General features: G+C 30.3%; 1 protein-coding gene across 3 annotated transcripts; it reads right to left on the bottom strand.

The window, feature by feature from the left end:
- Positions 1-1,478: 1,478 nt before the first annotated feature.
- On the bottom strand, positions 1,479-24,376 carry LOC143239970 (RNA exonuclease 4-like). Of its 3 annotated transcripts, XM_076481683.1 has the most exons (8): positions 24,040-24,376; positions 18,005-18,114; positions 12,191-12,316; positions 7,225-7,418; positions 5,304-5,392; positions 4,189-4,338; positions 2,635-2,749; positions 1,479-1,615 (listed from the first exon to the last, which is right to left on the bottom strand). In XM_076481683.1, the coding sequence occupies exons 1-7, from the start codon at positions 24,268-24,270 to the stop codon at positions 2,636-2,638; spliced, it is 1,014 nt and encodes a 337-aa protein (XP_076337798.1). In that variant the 5' UTR covers positions 24,271-24,376; the 3' UTR covers positions 1,479-1,615; position 2,635. The 3 variants fall into 3 exon arrangements, with proteins under 3 accessions (XP_076337798.1, XP_076337797.1, XP_076337799.1); XM_076481682.1 differs by lacking the exon at positions 1,479-1,615 and having other exon boundaries at positions 2,502-2,749; XM_076481684.1 differs by lacking the exon at positions 1,479-1,615 and having other exon boundaries at positions 2,502-2,749; positions 18,005-18,099; positions 24,040-24,374.
- Between the last annotated feature and the right edge of the window lie 12 nt (positions 24,377-24,388).

Genomic DNA, 24,388 nt, shown 5'->3' with positions numbered 1-24,388 from the left:
TGACTTATTTCTAATTCATAAGAATCTTAACCAATACAGAACTGCTGCATGACAAATTACTAATACAGGATATAAAACTGTGAGTTGTAAACTGTTACGTCATCGTCTAAGTACAAACTTTTGAAATTTATCAAAGAGAAACACAAAATAAAATACAAGTCAAACACATAAATCTGTGTGTTTCAAAATAAGTTTTATAACTTATTTACTTGTGTATCAATGAATGAGTTCAGAAACCAACAGAAAAACTGGCAGGTTAACCTGAAATGACCTACGAAGGTAAAAACATTGTTCTCTGCTTTATTTTGGTAAAAGTGTTAATACCCATACTTGCCATCCTGAGATACATTTATAGCTTACATTGTTTCAAGGAAAGAGACAGTTTTTGTTATTGCTGTATGATATTGTCACCTGTACTTAATTATAGATTACTTACATTGTCTCAAATAATGAATGACTTGTGGATAGTACAAACACTGTTGGCATTGTACAGAAAGTAAAACTATCCATGAAATAATTTATTTTTCAAAAGATATCACAGTATATATGTACTTTTTTGCTTCCAAGATTGCTATGTTTGGTGGATCACAAGGAAGAACAAGAAAAAATATAGTGAAATAATGTTGCAGAGAAAGTCTTTGATGTTTATAAAGAATGGCCAGAAGCTGCAAAGGATAGACAAAAATGGAGAGACTTTGTGAGAGTGGCCAAGAGTCAACAGGCCAAGATACTATAAGAGTTGATAATAAGAACCAATGTTGTAAGCCTCAACCATTTGTACAAGATTATGAAATGGGCTTTAGCAAGTTCTCCAAACTAACCTATATATTTTCCTTTTGCTATTATAACCCAAAGTTGACTTTTCAATTTAAAATTTTATTTGGCTGGCAAGATGGAAAACAGAATCCACTGGAAACTGTGCTGCATGGTTACTATCAAGATGCATAGTCATGGTAACATGGATTGTAATAAGTGATTAGGCTCCAAAATTATTTTAATATTGTGTACACAGTCCTCTACTTTACTTGAATATTTATAATTTTAAAACAAAAATTTGTCAGTAATTTCTCTACACACCTTTCAGGAATAATAAGAAATAAAAAATATTCTAAAGAGTAACCTTTCCTAGCAAAAATAATTCAGTGTGGATTAAAGAAACAGAAGAGCTGTAGCACGACTGTAAAAAAAACACAAGATAAATAAGATGTATTATACTTGAAGTGGTTTCACCTGAAGTAGGTAATAATATTTTCAGTGGTAGATTATCTAAAGAACACCTTAATAGGCTAAAATAATGGAATGTGGTTTGTTATTTACAGTTAAACTACCATTAATATTTTATCTTTAATAGTTACCCATTCTTTCCACTATTAAATATGTATTGATATTAAAATATCATTAATAAGAAGTTGTATACTGAACAATACTATTCATTGCTTACAGATATTTAAATTTATTTAAATAGAGATGAAAATACACCAAAAGACTTGAGATTTGAAAAAGGATGAAAATTGTAGAGGTAAAAAAAAATTTTGGTGAGAGGACTGTCAAACCCCAGACTCTATAGAATTATCTTGTTCTGTCAAAGCAATATCCATATCATTTCAATGCTTATCTGTAAAAAATAAAATCTCAAACCATTCATAAATGGAAGATAGCCACCCTGTTAAAATAGATTTCTAAAAAAGTACTGACATAAAATAGAAGCACTAGATGTAGTTTCAAGACAAAATTATATGTTCCACCTAACTCGAGGCCTTATGGGATTTGTTTACACAGTCATAGTTTTTAAAAACACCTTAAACATAAAAGTATTTTTTTGACTTAAATATCAATAAAACTTTAAATTATATCATCAATAGAAAATATGATATATAACTAGTTATATACAATAAAACAATGTTGTCAGTTGCTAAATATAGGCTTACCTCACACTTATGAATTTGAGTTAAACTGTATTAATTAATGTACTTGCAATATAATTATATAATTTAATGTATATAAATCTGGTTTACTGAATTTTATTTTCACATGCATAATTTTACTAGATTCACATTCCTCTTCTTTTTTTTTTTTTTAACACTTTGGTACAAACAATTGTTAACTGCAACTGTTTATTTTCTATGAACTTGCCTATATGAACATTTCAAAATTAAACAAATGTGTCTTATGTAACATTTCTACCTTAAAACCTATGACTAACATAAAGTACTATTGGTTCTGTTTCACAAATTTCATGTGCTATACACAACCTAGGACATGGCATGTCTGGTTAATACAGCATTTGTGTGCTGCTCTGCTCCTGATAACTCATGAACTGAAGGATTCATAGGACTTTGAATGCCTGTTCAATATGTATAAAACTTAGTTTAGCAAGTTATTTATTCTTTATTCACCTAAAAATCAAAATTTGGATGATATATGAGTGTTGAAACATAAAATCTATTTACTGAATTCCGTTAAGAATGTTCGTTTTACTTTTTACAGTTGTTACTCTCAGAAATCCCATGATACTTTATTGAACTGATTAACTTAATGACAAGGACGCTGACAGGTTTTTTTGATGTTTTTTTAAATAAGTATAAAACTTTTCAGTCATTTGTATAGAAATTCCACAATTACAAATTCACCAACATCATTTAGGTTTTTTCAACTGATTTCGTCTGCGTTGAGCTAATTTGTGTACTGCAGCTTCCCAGTCGGAACGATACATAGTATACAGTCGCATTGCAGCCTGAGCATCTTGAACCTGTGAAATACAAAACATTAATTAGTACAAGGCTTATTGCACTGTTTAATTTATCAAGACACAAGTCTCTCAAACAAATACTATAATATACACCAGTGGAAAACAAGTTTTATTGAATAACCAAAAGAACTATACACCACGTAGGTAAAACAATAAACTTGAAAGAATACAAAATATTTTGAATTGATAACCAATATTAATACTGTGAGGTTTCATTTTATGATCATATAAACCTGTTGTTCAAGCACGTCTATTAATTAAACAACTATAATTTATCTCAGACATTGCATTATCTTTGCAAAAACTTTCACTACATTCTAGCATATTAAAAGGTCCCATTCATTCCACTAGGGCTTTATAATTATAGAGATAACACCTGTGTTTGCAAATTAGGTAAGTTCAAAACTTGAAACAAATTTTACATTTTTTGAATTTGAACTTATATCTGTGTTTCTTTATGATTGTTTTCATGCATTAAAAAAATGTAGCTTTGAAAGTAAATACACTATGAAAACATAAAATAGTTTAGCCAGTATCCTAGATATTTCTGTTTTGTTAACTTAAAATAAACATAGATACAAAAAATAATTCCAGAAAATTAGTTGCCAGGTTTTTAAAAAAACCCAACCTTCTGTTATTCCTCTTCATTAGAAACTAGCGTAACTGTTTTTATTTGATAATCTGCTATCATTTTAATTAGATATGCAAACAGTACTTCAAATATGCCTAAATATTTAAATTTTTAAAAATGCTTTTAGTTTATAACTGACTTTTTAAAATCATCTTTAAACATTACAAGTGACTATAATGTTAAAGTTATTACTACATGATTTTGTTTATACTAATTCTTAGGAAACAAAACCTAGTATTAACCCATTTATTCCTCAACTGATTTTAGTTGTTAGATCAATGAAATATTCTAAAATAAAGTAATCTAGAACTAAAATTCCAATTGCATTATATACATTTATAGTCCTTAGTCCCAGATTTAACAATTTAATTATTATTGTAACTAATAACTTACCCGTTTCTTCATACCACTTTCCTGTAAACATAAATCTGTAGCACTTTAAAAATAGAAGTGTTTCTATTATCAAAACTAGCTTATGAAGGTGACTTGCCATACAATACCATATAATAATTGTAACAAAACCTTTACAGTGTTCTAGGATATGTGAAAGCAGTGTACTGTATACATAAACTTTCACACTTAAAACTTGAAGCCATATTAAAATACTGTATACACATTAACCTTATTACATATTGTCCAAACCACTCCTTATAAACAAAATATACTCATCTTAATTACACTAAAAGGCAGTCTACATATGTAACAGCATCAACTATGTAACAATACATTATAAGAAATTTCTTGTATACATTGTAGATCACATACTTGTTCCTCACATTTTTAGTTTATGTTACTTGTAACTACTTACTGAACTGTGTTCTCCTTGTTGGACTTTTACACCAAGCAGACATTCTGCTAATTTCTTCAGAGATGGTGTTTTTCCATTGTACATTTTCTTAAATGGTTGGTAATAAGCAGTATCCCTTATTTTATTACGTGGATGATCTAAAAACAACACCTACAGAAATGTGAAGAATATTTCAAAGTTCTAAATGAAAGATATTATCTGCAAACAAGAAAACAATGTTGCTAGAGAGAATGATGCTAAACTTCTACAATTCTAGTTATGATAATATAAAAACAAAGGGTTAAACACAAACTTGGTTTACAAATATCTTGGTAGCATGCAATTTCTGCATTACCATAGCACACTGTGTGGCTCAATATTTTACAACATACACAAGTATTTTCAGTAGTGTAGCTTCTGGTGGCAGGTTTATAAACACAACTTTCTGTCAATATTAAATTACAATTGAACAACTTAATTTCCAAAGTGTATATTAAAACATATTACACTACCATATAAAAATATACTGAAGAACATTCAACTATCACTTTAATCCGTGATGACGAGAAAACACTTGTAGAGAAAATTGTGTGTGTAAAAAACGGCTGGTATGGATAGAGAAAGCACTACGTAGAGAAGCAAACAACATTTCAAACTTCTTTGGTCATCATGATCACAAAAGCTGTTCGCTCCTCTACATAGTGCTTTCTCTACCCACACCAGCCATTTTTTATATATATAATGAACTATCACTTTGTTTCCAATTGCTTTAGTAGAGATAAATTATGTTATTACACTAGGATTAATTTATGCAATATTTTCTTTCAGCAACTTAAGCTTTGGAATGGACTTCCATAACGAACGTGATAAAGTAATTGATATCATGGAAACTAAAGAAAGTAAAAAGGTTGTACTTCTGTACTTGGGCCAGTTAATATCTATAGTTTCTGTTTCTAATTGGTGGACACTCTTGATCCCATATAAAAAGGTTATACTATTATATTATTAGTATTCAAATAATACTTTTTAGCACTTTCTTGCAGTAATGCTTTTATTTCCTCTTTTTAAGTTTCATAAACCACATTTTCTTTTCTCCAGTTCTGTTTCTCTTTATTATTCAAAAATCAAGTACTTACCTTCAGATCATGATGAACAGCATGACCCACTAAAATTCTTCCCTTCAGAATATCATAAACTTCTTTCTGTACTAAACTAAATTCTTCACCTAAGAAAAAAATTCAAAGGAAACAAACCATTTTTGTACTTATCTATTTTTCAACTGCAGCTCATGCAAACAGAATTAAGGTACCATGTCTATGTTCCAAATACTTCATCACAATATGACAAAAATCAAAGATAGTACAATAAAATGTCAAACATTGCAACAACGTATACTGTAATACTTCAAGAAATTTGTGCTATTCTTGCATGCATACATGTGCCACAATCATGGGTGCATATTTTTACAATGCTATTTCAGGAATAAAAAACAAATAATCAATTACAGAATTTTTCACTGAAAACAGTGGTATGGATCTCAATAATTATAAGGAAAAACTTAGATATTGTGAGATGTTCAAAACAAAAAGTTAATTTGGATGAAACCATTGGTGACTTGATATACCACACACTGAATAAAGATGTGTGTCATGGTGGGCAGAGGGTTTCAGCCCTAATTCGTAAGAAACTATAAACTTTGTATTTAGACCAATGCTACATTCAACATACTATGTAACACAAAATTTGATATTTAGGATTTATTTGTTAATATTTACTTTTAAATTAAGAATTTAACTAATGAATCATACTAAAACTTCAATTATAATCTACAATTTCATACCAAAATTACTGATGTAAATTCATAAAATAGTAGTTTAATAAACTTTTGAATGCAAGTAAATAAAAACAATATGACCTTTGACACATGACCTGTAACAATAGGGTTAAATTTGTTCATGATTTGTAAAGTAACCAGAGGTCATATCCTAGAAACATTTGAAATGCTTCTCTTCCCAAGGATTTTATTTGATCCTTCTCAGTGTTAAACAAATTTATAAATTGGACAGAGATACCTAAAAGTTGCACAGATTTACAGGTCAAATATCATTTAGGATAAGGACAGGACAAAAACTAGAACTTTTAAGATCACAGGCATTTTAGATCAGTATGATACCTCTTGTTTTAATCTTAAAGCTGATATACTGTTACTTCATAAATCTCATTGATTAAAGTTTATACTTACCTACCTGATAAACACAACCTGTAAGAACACACCAGCTTCCCAAGTCAGTAAAACATATTAATGCCATATTTATTAAATAAATTGGAAAACTCACTTCTGTTCCTTTAACATTAATGTACCCTATGACCTTAGTACCTTTGAAACTGAAAAAAATTCCAATGCCATATGGTCTTTCCCTTAAAAAATAAAAAATGATAAATTTCCTAGCCTGAACTAATTATGCTTTGGCAAAGAATGATTACAACTGTATTTGTCATAAGACATTAATATCAGACCTAATACATTTCTAAACTCTACATTCTTAATGTAGTTTCTAAGGCTTAGTAGTGATACTAATATTGTATGACAACTATAATTGTAATCATTCTTTAGAAGCCTGTAAAAGGCATAGACACCATAACTGTTTTTGTATCAAACAGTTTATATAAATAGTGTTCCAAGCCAGCCTGAAGAGCTCTGGATTGAGCAAAATGCATCATCAGTAATATATATGATAAATAGACTGTAGTTATAATATTATTGTTATACACTTTTCTAATTCTTGAAAATCCCTAAGGAACTAAGTCATGAATACAGTATTTAAAAATGTAACAAGCTTAATACTAATATTTTATGAGAAATATAACAGTTACATTCTTTGTGTACAGTATCACTGACAATTTACAAGGTGTAACAATATGCCCAACTATTGTATAGAACATCACTAAGTGCTAATTTTTATACCATACAACTGCAAATGAAGAAAAAAATTTTAGCTTTAATAAAATATTATATTTTATGTTTAGTAAGGATAAGGTATAAATAAAATTTCTAACCTGCTTCTAAATCAGCAGGTCGTACACCACTGACATGGGTCCGGTAGTCAGTAACTCTCTCTTTTGGCTTAACAAACTTGTCATAAATACAATGCCCTGTTAAATTAACAATAGACACTCTTGCTAGCTCTGAATCTTTTCCACTGTCTCCAACACCAACCATCTCACAGTCCATGGCAATCACTTTTGTCAACCTGTAGAAAAGCAAAAAAGTTTCATTTATTTCATTGTCCTTTGCCATGCTATAAGAAACCCAATATTTTATATCCTTTTCCATAAAATGTATTTGTATATATATTACAATTACATTGCTTAAATAGAGCACTTACTAGATTCTATCAAAGAAGCTGTTCAGTTCTAAAAAGAGGCATTTGCTTAGAAACATTAAATATTTTACATTAATTACAAAGTCTAACAAGTAAAAACATTTCTCTTCAGTAAATGCCATGTTACTAATAAGACCAATAACAGGAGGTGTTTGAAATCAACTACAAAAAGTAAACTTCTAACAACCAAGATCATAACAAAATCTGAAAACAACTTGCAGGAATAAAAATAGGATAAGGAGCCAGAAGACCCTAAATGAGCATTCAACCCAATACTCCTGATACTTCTAGTGTGATAGTAGCACAAAATCAACAATTAGCATAAGACTCGTAAAATATTCAGGATTTCCAAAAGAACTGACTATTACTGACTCCCACTACAAGATGACAACAACATATTTTTTGCTTACAATCAAAACACACAGAAGTATGACTAAAACAACCTACTGCAGGACACACAGTATGTTACTAACACAAGTGATAGTTTAGCAATTTTTCATCTTTATATTGGACAGTGATAATCCAAACTATCATCTTTTCTTTGGGTGTGTTCTACTGGACTCTTACTCCACATACTGAATTTCAAGGTAATCCATTAAGAAATAAACAAGATAAAACATCTCCAATTTTAATTTTCTTCCTATTTTTGTTTCTTTGCACCAAAAGTACAAAAACTTTGATTATAGAAAAAAACTTATATGGATTTTTTTTTAAATTTGTTACATATGTACAGATCATTACAACCTCCAGTTAAATGGTAAATTTAGTTTAAATATACAGATACATGCAAAGTTATTCAATAAAGACTGCTCAAATTTAACCAAAATATTTGTGCACACCTATGCAAAAATTCATGTGAGCTCTTGGTATCAAACTTATTTTAGCTTCACCAAAGTGAAAATGGATCACTTTAATTTTTTTTTTTTTATGAGGACTAAAAGATGGTTGATTTAGAACAGCAAAACTAAAAGAAAGAAAGGACATGCAGATACATATGGATTAGTTCGACCAAGCAAACTAGACCAACAGTTTTGTACCTCAAGTTTTTAAAATAATCATACCGATGGGCAGTTATTATTTATTTTCCATCACCAACATTTAAGCAAAAATTTGCTACATTTTACTAAATTTTCCTAATCAAAGAACATTTAACATCCTGTGAGATTAGCTTTAGGAAACAGCAAATAATGATGCTTGATACAACAATACCAATTGCATGAGGGTGATGACAAGAAATTGTTCATTTAGATGTTATGGCATTACTACAAGGTCTGTTAAAAAAATACGCGGACTGTTTGAATTGCGCAGCTCCAGTTGGTTCCAGGGGAATCCGCTTGGTGTCGCTAGGTTTGCACAGATCAGCTGATTACGACGCCATTTCCCGATTGCAGATATCTTCATTTGTGTATTAGCTATGTGGTTTTAAGTGAAGTACGATTTTTTCATTTGGCAGATTTCAGAATGAATGACCTGAAGGAGCAACGACTTGCTGTGAAATTTTGTGTTAAACTTGGAAAATCTGCGACTGAAACTTTTTGTATGTTTAACACGGCTTACGGTGATGTTGCTATGAATCGTACGGCATGTTTCAAGTGGCATGAACGTTTTAAGGATGGTCGACAGTTCATTGAAGATGATGAGCGTCCTGGACGTCCTTCCACGTCAACTGACAACCCACACGTCGACAAAATCAACACCCTGGTGCGGGCAAATCGACGTCTGACTGTCAGGGAGCTTGCTGAAGAGTGTGGGATATCAGTTGGATCTTGTTACGATATTTTGACCAAAATTGAAGATGCACCGCTGCTGCGAAATTTGTGCCTCAGAACTCGTGAGTTTTTGGCCAAACACTCGATCACTGTTCTTCCCCACCCACCCAACCTTGCTCCTGGCGATTTTTTCTTGTTCCCCAAACTCAAAAGACCCTTGAAAGGAAGAAGATTTGAGACGATTCCCGAGATTAAGGCAAATACGACGAAGGAGCTGGAGGACATTACAAAAGAAGCGTACCAGGACTGTTTCAACAAGTGGAAACACCGTTGGGATAAGTGTGTGCGTTGGGGAGGAGAGTACTTTGAAGGGGTCCCAGACCTGTAACTTCTAAATAAAGTACATTTTGTTTTATGATGTCAGTCCGCGTATTTTTTAACAGCCCTCGTATAAAAAAAGTTATTAACACTGTTTTAAAGAGGAAGACCACCACCATATATTTTGAAGAATCTGGTTGGTTCTGTAAAGTATAAGTCTGTTCCAAATGATAAGGTTGTGATGCTAAAACTAATGTGGGTTACTATCAAATGTGTGTTACTTTCCTACTTGTTATATTTTTCGAAGTCCATTAACAAAAAGTCATGATATCTAATCCAAAACATCTTATCTTAAGTGCATAAAAAAAAAGTGCAACCACAAAATATTTTAATGTGCAACTTAAAGGAATGCAACCAGCATTGGCAGCCAAACAAATAATTACACTTATGACATTGATAATAATTTTACATCAAATAATCAATCATAAGTTAGTTAAACCATGTATTTTATTTTACCACCATAATGCCCCTAGTTGAAAGAAAAATATACAATACTTTAGTGATCTATTATTAGTTGCCTTACTTATATTTCACTTAAAAAATAGTAACAACAACTCAACCAATTAAAATTGTTTCTTCAATCGAAGAAATAGCTTTTCTTATGGATTTTGTAGTCAGCCAGTTTAACTCAGTCTTTACTCACTGCTAGAGCAAATGATTCTACATTTCTGTGTTGTAATGAAAAAATTCGTATTAAATTCTTAGAAATGCCTGAAAAAAATGTTTTCTTTTTAGGCAAAGAAATTAAATAAGGATTACAAAGTATCTTTTATCTAAAATGTATATGCAGCTTTACAATATGAATCATCTCTGAGATGCAGCAATGTAGGAACTTTTTGCAGAGCAAGATGCGTTTCCAGTTATCAGAATAACAACGTTTAAACCTACGTCTAATAAATCAGAGAAGTAACTTGTTATAGTAACCTTAATTGTTAAGTTTCTTTGAAATATTACTGATGATTTTATCTTAATTGAAAATCCTCCATTTATTACAATAATGTGTTTGTTTATGCACATATACATATTTATATACATTGTAGTAAATCTACACGAATAAACAGACTATCATTTGAGTAACTTTATTCTGACACATTAAATTCAATCAACCCAAGTATCTGACAAAATCCACTGAGAACAGTAGCATGTAATCAATGATGCAGCAATGTTAGGTTTCATAGTTGCAGGATTAGTTTATGCATAACAAGAAGTGTCTTGAGTTATCAGAATAACATATAACTGAAAGAAAGACTTCTTACATGCCATTCTAAAAGATATTCTGAGTAAGTGGATTTGTGCCTTCAGAAGAAACAACTTCTCTATAATCTGTGATATTTTATGTAGATCCTACATTGTAGACCAAACAGAAGATTTATAAACAGAATGAGGTGACTAACTGGTGACCACATGAAAAAGAAACTAGTTTTAAAATGTTGCAAATAAGATGTGCTCAGTTTATTCTGTCACTGACAAGCAACATAAAGGTAATGATGGCACGTGCTAATACAAAATTGGAAAGGATCATCTCCAATGAATGAAAATGAAACCAGATGTTACAGCAGAAAGATTTATGAAAAATGAAGCCAAACACACACTTCATTTAAACAAGAAAAATTATTAGAATCTGATATTCTAAAACATAATTATGAATGTTGTGTACACAGAATTTGCAAAGTGTGACAACATGCAAACAGTTCTTCATCCTTGCAAGACAACCAGCTAAAAATGCTGATGAATGATGAGACTAACTAAAATGATGACCCAAGATAGCAATCAATACAACACTGAACAAAATAACATCTACAAAATGATATAAAATGGATATTACCACATTTTTAATATTACAAGCAATGTAGAGCTTATTTTTTGGAGAATTGTGGAAGTAGTAAACTACAAACTTGCTTCCTACATTTCCTCAACCAATACCTGCACAGATTATGCCATCCATGAAGGTTTCATAAAAAAGCCTCAGAACTTCATCACTGTGAAGAAACATGTCAATACAACAAAATTATATCCATAATTATAAAGTTCTGTGCAAGTAAAGAAGATCACATTATCAGCAATGTTTAACCAGTATCAAAAAAAGAATTATATGATTCATCAATATCATCCCCAATTTCTCAAAATATAGCTTCCTAGGAAGGTCTGTAAGAAATAATTATTCCTTTTCTTTACATATCTTGGTAAAGTAAAAAAAAAAACAGAGTAATATTTTTACCATACATTACTTCCAAGCATACAAACACTTTATTAACACAATATAGCAAATTAGCTATAAAAGTTCCTTCACATATATGTGTATTTATTATTATCCAAAGAAAACATTATTGCCACATGAACTTTATGTATAATGGCTTAGTTTAAAAAAGTTGAAATATTGGTTGTTTGGAATTACGCACAAAACTACACAATGGGTTGTATGTGCTCTGTCCACCACATGTTCAAAACCCAGTTTCTAGCATTGTAAGTCCACAGACATACCACTGTGCCACTGGGAAGCATACATATGCAAGAGATTAAACAGTTGCTTCTTAAACGTGTGTATATAATTACCCCGAAAAAGAACCTTCTTTCACAAGATATTCCGAGTGCCCACTCTCAACCAAAGATGCCACTGCCATGGGAAGATCTAGTAGATCTTTATCAACATCATCAAACCACACATCTGGAGGAGTATTGCTGAAACAAAAAATATCCACAAGTAAAAAATTATATTAATTTTGTAAAACTAATCAGCTGTATCCCAACTAGTAGCCACTGCATCATTATCAATACACTTTATCATACAAAAATCAAAACTTTATACACTTGATATATCTGTTACAGAAGATAAAACTATAGTGCATTCAACTGCAATTACTCGAGTCAGCAGTGACACAATCACAGCACTCTAAAATATGTCTAGTTAGACCACTAATAAACTATTATATATATATAACATATATCTTGATACCACAAAATTGATTCACTTGACATTTAGGTCTATGCATACATCAGTGACCCTTTCACATGATACTCTATACAGTAATACATTCAAAACTTAATTAAGCAATTTTACTTTCAATTACTGGCAATTTAGATTAAATTATAATTCAAAGTATTAGCTTATTAATTAGGAATAGAAATATTTTGAAAATTCTTAATCTTCATTTTTCTTTGTAGATAACTTGTCCAAGTTCCAATTTTCCCACTACAGGATTTTGAAACTTCAAAAATAGGCTGATGCAATTTCCAACCAAATAGCAACACAAACTCTACATAATTATAAGCAAAAATATAAAATTTGCACCATCTACCTTCACTGAGCTATCAATAACTTTAGCAAACCCACCAAGAAACAAAAACTCTCTTTCAGACTTTAAAGGTTCTCATCTACATGACACTTACTATGATTTTTTGGGGGGTTTTTGGCAAAGAAAATATTCATTCAGTAGGAATTTCTTGGTTTCTTGTGAGGGCAATGCTGTTCTCAACAGATAAATTACAACAGTTTTTGAACACTCTATACCATTGATTGATAGATAGATATTTTTGTATTATATGACATGAATTTAAAAACTGCATGAATTATTTTTTGAACAAGGACTCAACAAGGCTTATGGAGGAATAACTAACTTTCACTTGAGTGGAAAGGCACTCAAGTAAAAAGCAAGTTCTAGAAATCATTTTTTCTTTTGTATTGTTATATATTTTTTAAGAAAAATGACTGAAATGCAAAAATTAAAAGCTCCTCAGCTTTACCTAACAAAACTCCAGCAAGGTAAAATGTTTAAAACTTCACAACTCAGGTGTGATGCAAAACATAAAAAGTATTCATGTGCTATTAACAAGACATTTTCAATGTACAATTAATAACCATTAAAACTGCGAACGTTGGAGAAGAGGGGTATCAGAGGAAGAGTGATCAATATACATACATAATAATATTTACTGTAATATACATAATTATATTTACTGCTCTGAAACATGTTGAAATATTAATAAATGAAATTTTAGTTCTTAATTTTTAAATAACCAATTAAAAAAGATTTATCGTTAATGTGATAAGATAAAAAACATCAGACAGATATAAGATAATTTTTAAATAAATTGTTCTTAATTCAAGTTAGGCATGTTAGTAGATGGTCATTTAAAATTTTGTGTGAAGTTATTGAGAAAAACTGATAACATACATTTTTTGAAAGATTTTGCCAACAGGAATCCAAAAATATTTATTTCCATTTTTTTCCCTACTCATTTAAAGTCACAAGGTGAATGCCATGATTCTAAAAATGATATAGATTTCTTAAATTTTAGTAAATATAGTGCTTCCTTACTACTTTTATTTCCATTTTTGCAAGTGAAAATGTGTATTTTATTGAAGAAGAAATTAGGTTGTCTTTTTACCCCTTCCAGACTCAAACCCATGACTCCAAAAAAGGCTCCAAGTTTCATATTTTCCCTTTAACATAGTTCACTTTGATTCACCTACATCCTCAGAGGGTTAAAAGAGCACTGACAGTAAGATTATTGCTAAAGATTATGAGATGGCTGAACTTTTAAATGTTTATCTCTTCATTTTAACAAGAGAAGATAAAGATATAATTCTCAGGAATATGAGAAATATTGAAATTCATTTGATTCATGTGGATATTAAATGCTTGATAGTATGTAGAAAGACTGAGAGGTTAACCCTTTCAGTGCTGACACACAATGTAACCACCTTTGCAGAGCAAGTATTTGAAAAGTCGAATGTTGTACAGTTAATCAGTTAACCAATACACTTCAATCACAGGTTTTTCATTAATATTCATGAATAAATGACAACCAAAGAAACCCTTTCATTTCTATGTTTTTGTCAGAAACCATTCTCTATTATAAAACCCCTTCTCACAGATTTTTTTCACTAATAGATTGCTGGGATTTTTGCTCCAATTACCAAATAACCAACAAACTCACATTTACACAAGTTTAAATTAATTAGAGAAATTCTGTTTCCTGAACTTGAACATCAGATGCACTACTAAATGTACCAGCATTTGAATATGTCACACTTGCCTTGGTCCAGCATCAAACTAAGTCATTTTGTTCACCTTAAGTACCAGTATTTAGAGATGTCAACTTTACCTTCATCTAGCATCAAATTAGATGTCACTTTGTTTACTCTATCCAAGCATCAAACTAACAGTCAGTTTATTCACCACAAGTACCAGTATTTGGAGATGTCAAGTTTGCTCCATCCAAGCATCAAACTAACAGTCAGTTTATTCCCTATAAGTACTAGTATTTAAAAGTGTCAAGTTTACCTTAAGTCTAGCATCAAACTAGCTGTTACTTTGTTCAACAAAAGTGCCAACACTTCAAATTGTCAAGTTTGCTCTATCCAAGCATCAAACTAACAGTCACTTTGTTGCTTCTTTTACGATTCATTTTCTTCAGTATACTCATCTTCTAAGCCTTCATTCCTCACTGTGAAAATCTTCTTCTGTTTGTTTTTCAGCATAATCAACATCACTACCACTTTTGTCACTCTAATCCATCAGTTTTCCAACATCACCAGAATATTTTCAATGATACTCTCTCTAGTTATTTAAATCACATTATAAAAAAGCTAGGTTTTTTATTTTAATAAATAAAGATTTGTTTCCTCTATAATAACATGAATTAAATATGGCTGAGCTACAATTGTTGATACAATTCAGTAAATCTTTCAACTGTAAAAAGTACTTAAAAGTAACCAGTTCTTCAGCACATCTTAACAGCTTTAAAATTGTTTGAAACAGCTAAAGCATCAGACAGACAAGATTTTCACAAAGTTCTTAAAACAAATCAACAGATAAATACACCTCTCTCTTTCTCTCTTTCATTTTTACTAGTTCAACAAAAAGGACAAATGCCTTAGGGCTAAAGAGTTACTTATGTTATTCTGATTTTTAAAGGGGTGGGTGATAAGAGTTTCAAATTATAAATCAGTTAATTTTACTTCTGCAACAGGAAAAGTCCAAGACAGACTGATAGAAACTGATAAAGGAAGTTTTACACATTATTTCAATCCAGTATTATATCATGAATAAAAAATCAACATGAATTTACCAAATGGAAGTTTTGCAATACTAAACAAGAACATTATTTATCTACACAAAGGAAAGGGTTTGCCCCTGTGTAAAATGATTTTAACAAAAGATAAGCTAAGAAAATCACATCATAGCTAAAAAGAGGTTTGGGAAAGATGAGTTAATTAAATTGTATGGTGGTTAGATGGGAAAAAGAAAAAGGTTATTAATGGACTCAAGTTAATCTGGATTCTTGTTACTAATAGAGTACCTCAATGGTATTAGCCTGTGCCTTTGTTTGTTCTTATTTACATCCATGATATTAATTGGAAAATAAATGCATGGCTGCAATTAACAATCAGACATCAAACAATGTCCAACAAAATTTTTAAATATGTTTGACCAAATCATAATTTACATTGGACATAATGCCCATTGAAAACAAGTTATCTGTTTGAGAGAAGAAAATAATGAAAATCCTCACAAGCCATTCTTTAGTAAGTGTTTCTGGTACCATATATGCTATCTGAGGAAACTATAACAAAATTCCCAGATCTATTGTTTGTTCCTAAGTTTTCTAACTTTCAATTAGGGTCTTTTGTTAATCTCTACAGGAGTTCTAGCTAGTAAATGTCACACAGAGCCATAATTTACTGCTCAAACCACTTTATTTACTCTACACTGATGCAAATAGTTTATAGTCTTCTCTATCTATTAATATTCAAACATTGCCTGTAGCTGTTTCCAAAGCTGTGCTTTATTAATAGTCCAGACCATATGCTATGACACCATAAAATGGTGGAACTAGGGCTCCATAATAAAAACAGTGAAACAGAGAAATCAGGGTGAACCACAAGTCATTAATAATTATAGATGATACAAAACAACTGCTACAAAATGACAAAATATTGATTCTGAAGTAGTTTTGAGTAAAAAATTATTGAAATAGGGAGTTAAAAATTACCATTTTACTTAAATCTTCAAGTTTGGAATGCAGATATGAAATAAACACCTGAAATATCATATTGGTTGTGATAGGGAAAAAGTCATAATATAGCATTTTTACTATTACAGTTCTTTTTAACTTATTTTTGACAACACAGTATCTGCAAACAGGAAAAGTAACAAAATAAAGAAAATGTAATTCTATCTTAAATAAAAAAAAGTAATATGTCCAACCAAATTTAGTAAAATATTTTATATCTGATCACGTCTAAGTTATGTTCAGTTAACTTGATCAGACATATGACATGCCAAGAAAAAATATTTACTTGAAACCATGTAATTAATAAATTAATCAAGATAGCTGAATATATTAAACTTTTGAGTATGTTTAGATGTGATAATCAAGAATAAAGTATTACAAAATGAATTGTATCAACTGAAGAAACAGTCAGCAAATAATCTATAATTACATGAAAAATGCAAGGTAATACACAGATCACATGTAATATAAATAGGAATCAACAAAATATTGTAACTGAAGAAACAGGATCTTGCTATAGTAGTAGATAAATCACAAGTCAGTAAAGCAATGCCCAGTTGTTATTAGTAAATTGAAAAACTTTTTAAAGGTGTATTTACAGACATTAACTACAAGTCAAAAAAATCTATATACAAAACACCAGTCATACCTCACCTAAAATACCATGTGAAGTTCTGGTCTATTTATCCAAGTAAGGATATCAACTGACTGAAAAGGGTTACAAGAATGAAAGTCTCTGATTTCTTTGTCCAATATTCTAAATGTAATATGATAAGAGGACAATCCAAGTTAAAGATTTGAAAAAGAGAGACTAGACTCCAGTTAAACAGTAAAGGTGTTTTTTTTTTGTTTTTTATTATTATTATTAACAAGGTGAATGAGTTACAGAACAAGTTGCCATGTGCAGTAGTGGAAACCAGCACTTTACAGCAGTTTAACATAAAAACTGATGATTCCTGTAAAATAAATTGTGTACTTAAATTTTTACTTTTCTCAAGGGTGGGTGTGAAGAAACAGAAATAAGGGGCCAAATGGTCCCTTAATGTCCATTGGTTATGTTTTATTAGATGAATGAATTATTTTAAAATCTTATCAAACTAATACAATGACAATGACTCCTGAAAAACATTTTCTTTATGCCTAACAAATGTTGCATATTTATAGTAATGCATGATGAGACTTTTCAATTACACATATATGTTAATCCTGTACCATCATAATTCATGTCAAACAAGCTAAATGACATTTTTAAGCCCTTTCTTATTCCATTGCTTCCAAAACTGTATCAAAAGCCATGAAAGGTTTTCCACTATAATTACTTACTATGATACAAATAAGACAGTACACTACCTCAAAGGTTTTACTGTAGAATCATTTTTTCTAGTATTGTTTTGCTTTCTTTCTTTTTCTCCCAGTTTTTCCTTTTTCTCAGTTATCCGTAATGTCTGTAATAGAAAGTTCTGAATGGCTTAAATTACATAATTCTGTAACAATTATGTGATATGTAATTAAAGAATTATGTAACACTGTATCATAATTATTTTCCAATGTACAATATCATTTAATAAAATATCCAATGCTCCCCACTAAGAACAGAAAATCATTAAAACCTTATTCAAACTTTTATTGTAAAATTATTAGATGACATTCAGTGTACATCAACAGGACAAATTCAAATAAAATATGCAAAAATCAATAATAGTTATTAATAATAATAAATAGTTATAATAATAATATACTATTATAATATAATATTAATATTGTTCCAATATAAATAGTAAAATTTCATCAACAATTCAGAAATATATTCTGCTTAAGCTGTAGAATACATTCATAACTTCAACCAAAAGTTAATATTTTTTGTTAATTTCTTAAAAATACTACTGTAGTTTTAATATTACAAACTGTCATCCATGCACATATTTTGTCTGCAAAGCCATAACATGCGTCATATACAAGTGCAGCTTACACAAAAATTGGTTTTACCAAAGAACCATAAATTTTAAGTGTTAATGTTCTGACCCTTCATTAACAAAGTATGACATTGAATTATTTCTGAAATACAATAATTTTTCCAAAATGTGGAAAATGAGTTTCAATATCATGAAGTGTAAAATTGTGCACTTTGGATCCACAAATACAGAAAGGACTTAATTCTTGGGTGAGAAGAGCATTTATTTTGTGAGAAAATTTTCAATATCATTGCTGATAGAATTCTAAAGCCTTTGCTTAGTGTTTCATTCCTGACATATAGAACCAACAGGAAATTTCCATTTCATTCATAAAACATTTACAAAAAGTTTGCAAAATATTGTAAGATACACTTAGAAAATTCAAAATTATAGCATGTATAGTTTCAAAGCCACATATGATGGTTATAAGGTTGTTCAAGTTATTACAAGACTCCAGATTGTTAAAATGCATTCATTAAAACAGCTACCCCTAACAGTAATAGAAAGTTTGAAGAATGATGTCAACTTCCATCACTGCCAGCCAAACAGATCTGTTAAATAGTTTTTGACAGTTATTTAACACTGCAATATATAACACTGTTAAGCTGATAACCTATTTACATGAACACTCCTGCTTTGTTGTACTTATCTCCAGCTAGACAGAAAGAACTTAAAATGGAAAATGAAAGTATCATCACATGCCACAAAAACACTGCCTATTATACTAAGTTGCTTTATTTATCAATTTTTCAGCATGCTTATGCATTTCTAGTTTCTTCCAGCCTGATGAAAAATTAATAAATATTAGTATGTTCTTTCTAAACTTCAGCCCTTATTAACAACTTCTCACTTAAGATGGTTTTATACTTATAAAGTTATTTATTTTTATGTTTTTGACCCTGATGGTGGTATTACAAAAAAAAATCAAAAACACCAGTAATTAAACGTTTTCTTGTATTGCTTTGTTTTATTATTTCTTATAAAATACCCTATGAATCATAGTAATCTCTTCAACAAAGTAATCTTGTATCATTACAAATATTACAAGTTTGTTATTTTTCCCCAAATAGTAGACAGTGCACTTTCTTTTTTACAGAATTGGAATGAATTTGTTTTCATTAAATTATATATTATCCACCACACTGTAGCAAGATTAATATTTTTTTCACATGAAACCTAAGAACATTATACTTAATAATGAATTATTAAGTATTCATTTAATGATACATAACCTAAATTTTTGTAACAATATTATACTCTCTTTTTTGATCTTATAGATTCTGATTGGTCATACTATATTGGTTGAAGCATTAAAAAACATATACAAGGATAATATCCAATAAAACCTTATAATGTTACATCTAGTATTTTTCTGATTTATAATCAATGTCATGAAGTCATGTTTTTTTCCCCCATCAATAAATGTTCAGAAGTTTATTTTAGCTGGAAAAAAGGGGGTAAAATTCATTTTTACAGTTCATTATGTGATGACGTCTAAATTTTCCACTTGATTTTAACAAAATCCTAAAAAAAAAGTATAGTTGCAACTACAGCTTAAACACTGATTTTTTACAAAGACCTGTGTGTTAAACATATGTATGGCCTTTTTCATTGTCAGTAGATGTTTTTCTTTGTTACACAAATAAACATCAAGAATTAAGAATTGATACTTATAACAGTTGCAGAGAGGAATATTAATAGGTACACTGTGGGACAGCCTTTTCTTATTTCAGGAAATTTAAAACTGGTCTAAATCACCTTAAAAAGAAAGTATCTCACCTGTTTCACATCCTTCACATACAGACTAGAGAAGACTAATTTGAAAAGAGCAGATAAAAAGTACTCAAATAAATTCATCACTTCATCACAGTCTGAACATGTAACGTGCATACATACTTTTACTTAAGAGAATCATTTTCATTGAAATCAGGTCACATTTTGTTATGCTCAAAATGTTGACAACCATTAGCTGTAGATTTCTCTGGATCAACTGCAATGTAAAAATCTTATCAATCATTCTAGAATCCATGAGAAACACACTGCTAGTGTATACAGTTAACAGGACACACGACATGTTGCAGGATAGTATTTGTTTGAGCTTGCACTTTCACTTTTTTTTCTTTCAATGTCATTTATTCATTGCTATGGCAGCAAAATGTTGTGTAAATGACCATAACATACTCCATTATATTTGTGGTGAGTTTTTGTTGGGCCTCAGATCAGGAATTTGATTTTGTATGAACAGTTCAATAGAACAATGAGGAAAGTTGAAAAAGAAGCAAATATTTTTTTTAGGAAACAACAATGACCGAAATTACTACAATATGCTTGATAAATTCAAAGAGTTGAGTTACAATATGAACTACAAAGTTCACTTCATACACTTTCATATGGGCTAATTTCCCTGAAAATCTTGGTGCAATCAGCAAAGAACAAGGGAAAATATTTCATCAAGACATCAGGGAAATGGAGAGAAGGTATCAGAGAAGGCAGAATAACAGCATAATAGCTAATTATTACTGGTCATTAAAGTAAGATGCTCTAGACACAATACTTAAAAGAAAGACCATAACACACAGTTTTTAGACTAACAGATGTAGATTTCACACACTAAAAAAATCAGGATGACTGAGGATGCACATTCATTGGACATCAATATTCATCCCTTTTCTTTAACTTGTTTGTATTTTTGTTAATTTTTGTTCATTATGGTAAATGAAATAATAATTTGATCTAAATAAAAGTTCTTTCTCTTTCCGATTTGTTAAGAATCCTTATGTGGTGGAAACAAAGGAATATTACTTTGAAAATCTGCATAGCTAAATTACAGAAAATCAGTTATTAAAACAAAAAATAGCTTTTAGAAAATTTAAATTCACAGGCCTATGCAATCAATTAGAGTCACAAAAGTGAAAAGAAATGAGGTTTCTAACAACTCCACCATCTGAAATGCTTTAAAATGTTCCGTTATTTATTCACACTGTGAAATCTCAGTTCACATGCTGAGTTTACTAAAGAATTAACTTATAGGCATACACTAAACACTGACTTATCTGGAGTTTTGGAGATACAGTCTATTTCTATTAAATATACTGCTTAGTTTATGAATAAACAGATGAAGATGGCATTAACAGCTGAATACAACATTAAAATTTTGGCAGTCACAAAAGATATTTCATACAAGAATAGCTTGTACTATGTGTCACCAGAGAATGGAAGGCATTCTTGTACCTTTCAAAAAAAACTCTTGATACCTTGAAGGCATATTTTCAAGAACTGCAGTTATTGCAGCAGTCCAATGTTTCAGCCGTCACTTGTGGTAAATAGATGGCTGAAATGTCAAGCTCAGTTATCAAAGTTATGACATGTCCCATGAAACAAATGAAGTGTGCTTTACTTCAATATAGTCAGCTACTAAACTGAGTAATATGTTGCTTCAAATCAAAACCATTTTAAGATTCATCCTCTCACTCATAAATGAACTTTTTCTACCTCTCAAAGTAAAAGATCCAAGTTACATAAAAAGTATGAAGCACTTAAAAAAGTCTTGAACTTGTGGGAAAACAATTCTGTTTTCACAGTTATCCCCATAAGATATTTGGCCATTGCTAAAGCCATAAAGGAATGTAATGTATCTATTTATTTTGTTGATAATTCTATTGTTTGTGACCGAAGCTGTTATGGTACCATCAGTTATTTTGGTCAAGCTTTAATAAAGTAGACCTTAAGCATTTTCTAATGTCAGTAATCTTGGCATGACATGTGAATGATTCTAATAATGATCGTACCATTGATCCTGATTTTAGTACAAGTATTACTGCTGTAGATGATAATGCTAGAGCAGAAAATATGATAATTTCTTATGTATATACATAATGTCATAAAATAACAACATGTAGTCATGTATGTGCACCTTTGTTGTAGTAATTAAAACTGTGTTTTGTTACTGGTTTCAACTTTGTCTTTTTCATGTTTAAGAGAAAACAAATAACTACAGTTCTTCATGCAAAACCAAAAAGTCAACCTAAACACAGTGAAATTATTTGGCCTTCTAGGATGAAAAAGACCAAAAAGAAAGGGAATACTTGTGATAACCAAAATAATTTTACTTTTCCTGCTCAAAGAGGAATAAAACTCTCTTTGAAACTTCTGAAAGTCTTGCTTATCATTCTATGCAAGAGAGCAGACGAGGAAATGTTCAAGCAAGATGAATGGTACAACAATGATTGACATTACAACTAATGATAACCTTCCTGTAAACCCTAACAAAGTAGTTGCCAAAGTGGCAGGCAATCAAGTGTACAGAACTCAACATGAAATATTTTCATTCTACCTGCTTGAATGATACTATCTATTTACTTTTGTCAAGCTTTAATAAAGTAAGTATTTCCAGGTACCAGTGATGTTGAAAATGTGATGCAATCAAGAACATTAACTTTCTAACCTAAAAGGCAGTTTATACAAGTGTGGAATTGTGATAACATATATTGATTATGTGGTACAAATACTACATGTAAAAAAAACAAAATGTTGTCAAAGTGTACAACAGACACAGGACCAGTAGTGTAACTACAGATACAAAGGAAGTGACTGCAACTTTGTTATGCAGTAATAATTAAAGAATGTATCTTATAATTCTTCAAGTGCAGCAGCAAAGAGATGGATCATATTGTGAAGTAGTTGTTTTAGCATTTGTTAATGTACTAGCAGAAGAAAAGAACCCATCCTATTTGATATTTTCTGATGACAATAGTTTACTTAAACATTTGTTTTTGTACATTAGAACAATGAAAATAAGTCAATTCCACACAAGACATACCTTATACAGGTTAGGAAAAATAATGAAACCAGTCTTTAAAATTTATTGCACTTGCTGCATACCAGTTTCAGAAGATGAAATGGTTTTATACAGTACATGTAAGGAATGGTACCACTTTACTTGTGTATATTAGTGTCAGGAATTACTCATAAATCTAAATTTCTTGTTATAGATGTACTAACTGATAGCATGCAGTTATATTAAATGTAGATCATTAGCTACGGTAAAAATGTTTGTGTAATGATGTATTATTACACCTGCAAAGTGATGTTTTATCTAGGTGTTGTGATGTGACAGAATGCAGAGAATTGTAGCAGTTTCCAAACTATACACAATCGACAAATGGATGCTTTGAACTTCAGAGTAATTTTCGGTTTTCAGTGGCAGTAACATTTTCGTGGTTTTAACTGTCACCTTATCAATGTCAAAAGTCACTTCAATGTTGTTTTGAAATCTTTAGAACACAACTTAATACATAACTTTAAAATGTATAACTGGCGAAACATTATTTACTACGAGAGTCATAAAATGTTTCGTCAATCAAACTGACATTTCATCTTTGATGCTTAATTACTAAACGATCTCTTTTTAAAAAAAAAAATGCCTAGACTTACCTCTGCTAATTGCTTCCAATTTGCTGATACCGTATAAATACTTTTCTTCGGAAAAACTGAACATGTCTTTGAATGTGACAACAACTTGTTTTGATCCTGTTGTTGAGATACTTTTTTTTTCTGCATATACCTACAAGCTGCAGATTTTTTTAATAAATTGTTTTCCTTTCGCTTAGTTTGAACTATGTTTTTAGATTTGTGATTCTTGCATTTTACTTTTATGTGCAACATAGTTTTGTGACAAAAAGTAAACCAACTATCAGCCTAATTCCGAACACATCATTTCTTCCATTATTAGGTTTAGTAAGATAAGAGTCAAACTGACAAATTTTAACACGTGCATTGGAAC

Source organism: Tachypleus tridentatus, chromosome 13, assembly GCF_004210375.1.
Source record: "Tachypleus tridentatus isolate NWPU-2018 chromosome 13, ASM421037v1, whole genome shotgun sequence".
Lineage (NCBI taxonomy): Eukaryota > Metazoa > Arthropoda > Merostomata > Xiphosura > Limulidae > Tachypleus > Tachypleus tridentatus.
This window is presented reverse-complemented; position numbering and strand designations above follow the sequence as displayed.